The following is a 5,605-nucleotide window of genomic DNA, read 5'->3' as shown; positions in this document are numbered from 1 at the left end:
GGGGGGGGTGAGGGGGCTATTGATGTCGGGCGGAGCAGTGAAGCCGAGTGAAAAACACGGCGCCTCCCCTGTCCGGCCACAGGACTTGTAGTCGAGGTTGAGTTGAATTCCAACAATTTTTGGAAGGAGAGAGTTTTAGACTAGTACAAGCCGCGTAGAGAGTAGAGGATAGCGAAAAAAAAGGATTTGAGATATTGATAAGGCGGGTATGCGGAAAAGTTGTCTTTTTAGATGTAGAATACAGTGCAATTTTTTATTTTGAGATCGGACAATATTTTCCGATCGCGCATCGAGCTCAAAGTTATGCATTAGCTCTTATGGGAAAAATCGTCAAAAACCATGAAAAAAGGAAAATCGAAAATTTGGGCTTTGTAAGTGATGTTTTTTGAAAATCTGTTTTCATAAATGCAATCTACGCCATAAAAGGCATCCACTGATGTGTCAAACTTGATATTATAGTGAGCGGTTCAGTCCCGGCCAGGTATCAATTTAAGCCCAAATTGCATCAAATTGCACAAAAGTAATGAAATTATGCAGCCTACACCGCCTAAACCATGGGTTGCAATATCAAGTGTGATACATCACTAGATGCCTTTTTTGGCGTAGATTGCATTTATGAAAACTGATTTTCAAAAAACATCACATAGAAAGCCCAAATTTTCAATTTTCATTTTTTCGAGGTTTTTGACGATTTTTCCCATAAGAGCTAATGCATAACTTTGAGCTCGATGCGCGATCGGAAAATATTGTCCGATCTCAAAATAAAAAATTGCACTGGATTCTACATCTAAAAAGACAACTTTTCTGCATACCCGCCATATCAATATCTCAAATCCTTTTTTTTCGCTATCCTCTAGTAGAGAGTCCACCAGAATAGAGTCTGACTGTTTGAAATCATCTTTCGGGGTGGAAGCGGGGCGGGGAGGGTACAGTGTGAGGCGGGGGAGGGGGAGACAGAGAGGGGGAGAGACAGACACAGAGAACGGGGGGCAGCAGAAAGAAAGCCGGGAGGGGCGTGGCCGGCAGGTCAAGGCTCAAACACAACAGCCGCGTGTATATTAGCTGTGGGCCGATGGGGTTCGGTTCGGTTCGGCCCGGACGCCCCGGACGCAATCTCTTTAGTAGGCGGCCCTTGCACTGCCCTGCAGGCCGCGGGGCCGGAGGGGAAGAAGGGGGGGGGGGGAGGACACGAAGCCGCGTGTGGCGGCCCGCCAAGATGGCACAACTCGTCCTTAACCCGACCCAAACCTCTTGCAGTGGGCCACCAACTGCAGTCGGGGAAGGGCAAATGAATGGGCGCACTTGTTCACACACTCCGTCTCCCTCGCACTCGCACGGAGCACGACGCACGCTAATGGCGGCGTCGCGCTTTCGGCCTTGGGGCTCCCGCGATTCGTCAGCGTTCCGAGGCGAGGGGGGGGGGGGATCACTTCGAAAAATCATTGTAAATCTCGAAATGAAATAAAAAACCAATCAAAAACTTCCGAAGAACAACAAAATACTCAAAATGAAATCAAAAAGATCGGAGTAAAATCATCAAATTAAATTGTAGTTCGGCAGACAAAGTCTAAATCTAAAATCAACCTTCACATCACATATTTTGAACATTTTGAAATAAGAGAATAAAGTCAAAATTAAAACCTTAAAAAAATGATCGGATTACGCGAAATTAATTATTCTACGCATTTCCCATGAGTGATCCCTCCTCCTCCCGAGGTGCAGCAGGATCGGGCGGGAAGGGCAGAGAGGGGAGGGCCAGGGAGGGGAGGGGACGTAGTTCTGGGGCGGCGTCGAGGGGTCGTCAACTCTCCTTGGCCGTGTACGGAGGAATATTGAATATTACAAATAATATTGGTAATATTGAGCCAATTTTCAAGCTGTGACGTCATAATACAAGAAAATGTGTAATATCGAGGTAACATTACCAGTAATATGGCTAATATTGGTGTAATATTTGAGGTAATATCAGTCCGTGTACGGAGGAATATCGAAGTTGACGACCCCTCGGGCGGCGTGCGGCTTGGCGATATTGCGGGGGCGTTTTCGCGTTGTGCATCGCCAATCAGATCGGCAGGCAGTCAGTCTCGCGGTGACCACGTGTGTTCGACAACACAGGGGCGGGGCGGGCGAGAGGCATCGTCGCCGGGAGGCGAGGCTTCATCGAGCTGAGTGGATAATTGTACGGAGCGCCAAAAAGGGGGGAAATGGGCGTGGAGCCACTAGGAGCCACACCCGGTGCGCCGTGCGGGTGAGGCTCACGGCCACTGCGCGCGACGAGCGGGGCGGGGCTGTCTGTGGGCTGTGGGTCCCTCCAGGGCGGAAAAAATAGGTCGGATCAACGCTGCAGCAGGGCGTCGATAGCCGATAGCAGCCGAGCCGCCGCCGCCGCCGCCGCCGCGACCTCGAGACCCATATTGGCCCTCGCCGGCGTCGCGTCGATTTTGCAAAATGACATCATCACGGCCATGCCAAAAGAAAAATTGTCTGGACACAAGGAGCGGCGGGCGGAGCGGCGGCAGCTCAAGAAGTGACCGCGCAAGAGCACGTGCCGATGTTGTTGAAGTCACCCGTGCCCACCTTGTCGCGCCATTCACAACGACAACGCTTGATGATGACTGCGCTCCCCCGTCCGTCGCACTGCAAGCCATTCAGGGACCCGTGGGCCTCGTTTGGGTGCGGGGCGGGACGGGCGGAGCGAGCGGCGGGCTCGAGCTTGATCGTATAGGTGTGGCTCAGGATCGCGTCATGCTTGGCGACCTCGCGGTCACTGGGACGCGACAGGACCCTGCCACCGCGACGTGCCATCCACACACAAACCCTTTCGAACTCTCAGCAGCGCTCGGGAACAGCCCGGAAACTCCTGACGACGACCCACTTCTTCCCCCCTCCCCCCTTCCGTGCAAATATCTTAATCGCCAGCCTTAAAAGCAGCGCTAGTCCCCGAGGCCAGACCCACCCGGCGCCAGTCGCCAGTCCTAGCCGGGGTGGGTTGAGGGGGAGGGGCGGGGGGTTGTTCCGCGGGAGTCGCGGGGTGGCCGCCGTCGGGCCGCGCCTCGTCGTCTCGTTGCCCCGGCAACGCGGCAGTGAGTTACGACCGTTACGACCAAAGTTACGACGGGAGCGGGATGGACAGCCAGCCTACCCCGCTCACGGCTTTCTGCGAAATAAGTTCGAATTTCGACCTCAGAATCGACGCAGAACGACGCAAGAGGCGCATTAATTAGAACAAACTGGAGGAAGTTTCGCGGCGGTTTTATATATAATAATTTTTGAATCCCAGTAATGAGATCTTCAAGGTCAAAGGCGTGGCCAACGCCAGGCAGACTGAGACTAATTTTAATCAAGACTACGGCAACATTTCCGTTCGCCCGTACAAGGTGGGTTATCGCGCGCCGCCTCTGACAATCTCAGCAATAGTGGCAACGGGCTCACAGGGGTAGCCGTGGGAGAGAGGGAGGGGGAGTGGGTCGAGCACCCCCGCCCCCTGCCCTGAAGAAGACGTCCATTTTCCGCCGCCCAGCCCACCTCCTACACCGGCAGCACGCACGCCGCACTCGCCGCAAGCCCACTAAGCCCCGTCCCATTAGCATACGAGGAGCACTCTTTAGCCAGGCGTTAGCCACATTGTTAGCCAGCCCGAGCCGCTCTAGCGCCGCCCGGTGCCGCCGGGGCGCGCACCTACAAATCCGAGGGGTGAACAACTCAGCTGAGACGGGGACAGAGGAATATATTACAAGGTAATATATGTAATACAGGTAATACTGGTAATATCAATGTATTACAAGTATTACAAGGTATTACAAGGTAATACAAGGTAATACAATGTAATACTACATGGTATCACAGGTATTACGAGGTAATACAAGTCATACAGAGGGTTACAAGAATTTAAATAATATAAGTATTACAATGTTATGTAGAGTATTATAAGTAATATAAGGTGTTACAAGTAATACAAGGTAATACAGGGAATACAAGGTATTACAAGAAATACATGATATTACAAGTAATATGTGGTACTACAGAGAAATATAAGGTATTACAGAGAAAAATATCTTGTAATACAATGTAATATAAGGTAATACAATGTAATATAAGGTAATACAAGGTAATACATGGTAATACAAAGTAATACGTGGAATACATGGTAATATACGGTAATATTAGGTAATACAATCCTCGGGGACAGAGGAATACACCAGTTGTTCACCCCTCGTACAAATCGATAACATTATCGTGTCTCGTAAAGAGAAGCATGGCACTTTACGGTTATTGGGGGCCCCCCCGGAGGAAAAGGAAACATGGAGGAGGAGGGGGAAAGTAGGGGGAGGGGGGGCTTTCCCCAGATGGCGCCTTTCTTTCGGGCATTATTGCAGGTAAAAATAGCAGTGAGGTGGTGAGCGTGATGGTCAAAGGGTCAAACGTGCGTGGGAACGGCGAGCAATGAACTCGTTCTGTTTTACACTGACCGAGCGACAATGACGCTACTCGTCACATGGACGCGCAAACTTGCCTCGGGGCCACTACTTATTGACGCCCAAGAGAGCGAAGCTAACCAAAACCCTCAACACCACACACACAAACTGCTGCGGCCGCTCGCGTTGCACAGCGCAGCGTGGGCTGGGGTGAGGTCTGGCTCTACGGTACAGTCGCCTTGACATTGACTCGTCAAAACCAAATTGTTTCTGAAAATAAAACGCCAGTTGAATGTGAACACTGGCTACTCACCTGCAGCAGCGCTCCACCTGGTGGTGTGGTGTAGAGGTGGGCCACTTGCCATGCCGCGCCGTGCCGCGGACGACGACGACGAGTCCTTCGAAGCGCCAATCTTGGACAGCGTCCTCGGTTTCCTTGCAGCGACTGCCTCCGTGTCCAGCTCCAGCCTACCGAGTTGAAATCCGCATGTCAGACCCCAGGAACAACACGAGTGCCTTTCCTAACCAAAGTAAACACGCTCGCCAAATTAAATTTGAACTGGCTGGCCGGCAGCTGTATTTCTACCAAATGTAAAAGTTCGCTAAAAGTCCTACGTAAAACAAACAACGGAGATGAAACACGACTGAAGTAGACAATCGTCAGACAGAATATTAGCGGGAACAGGACATATAGTCACATTTAACGATGAGACGATGAGATGAAATTGTCACTACCATTGGGGTACCATACCATAACCCTTCTCCGACAGCCCGGGCTGATTGGTTGATTGGCTGCTCCCGCACTCTCCTCAAACTGACTTGAGTGAGTCCCACTCATCCAATGATCATCGATCAACGGCACGTTCTTTTCTTTAACAAATTGACTAAAACTTGCGTCAGGACGACACACAACACTACGAATGAGACATAAACAAAAACAAACCGCTGCCGCCGCCGGCCGCGCGTCTCGTTTGCGGCCTCCGCATTCTACCAATGCTACCGCCTGCCTGCTGCCTGCCTGCCTGTGTCCGCCAGGCTGGCTGTCGGCTGGTGACTAGTGACTCGACTCTATAGGGAATGCCAATCTGCTGCGGCGCATTCGAATCTAGCAAGAACGTAGGGAAATAAAGAACAATGCATATTTACTTACTTTTTGCACTGAGCGATTCTAGGCTGCACCGGTAAGGAGT

The 5,605-nt window shown here is 51.2% G+C and overlaps 1 protein-coding gene across 1 annotated transcript in view; it reads right to left on the bottom strand.

Annotated features, from left to right (window-relative positions):
• LOC127749223 (uncharacterized) overlaps nucleotides 1–5,101 on the bottom strand; it is a 93,898-nt gene extending 88,797 nt beyond the window's left edge. Inside the window, exon 1 of the mRNA XM_052266545.1 lies at nucleotides 4,729–5,101. Coding sequence (XP_052122505.1) covers nucleotides 4,729–4,780 — 52 coding nt within the window. The 5' untranslated portion in view covers nucleotides 4,781–5,101. The remainder of the gene's footprint in view (nucleotides 1–4,728) is intronic.
• Between the last annotated feature and the right edge of the window lie 504 nt (nucleotides 5,102–5,605).

This window comes from Frankliniella occidentalis, unplaced genomic scaffold (genome assembly GCF_000697945.3).
Source record: "Frankliniella occidentalis isolate FOCC.00 unplaced genomic scaffold, Focc_3.1 Scaffold40, whole genome shotgun sequence".
Lineage (NCBI taxonomy): Eukaryota > Metazoa > Arthropoda > Insecta > Thysanoptera > Thripidae > Frankliniella > Frankliniella occidentalis.
Note: the sequence above shows the minus strand (reverse complement) of the source record. Positions and strands in the feature narration are given on the sequence as shown.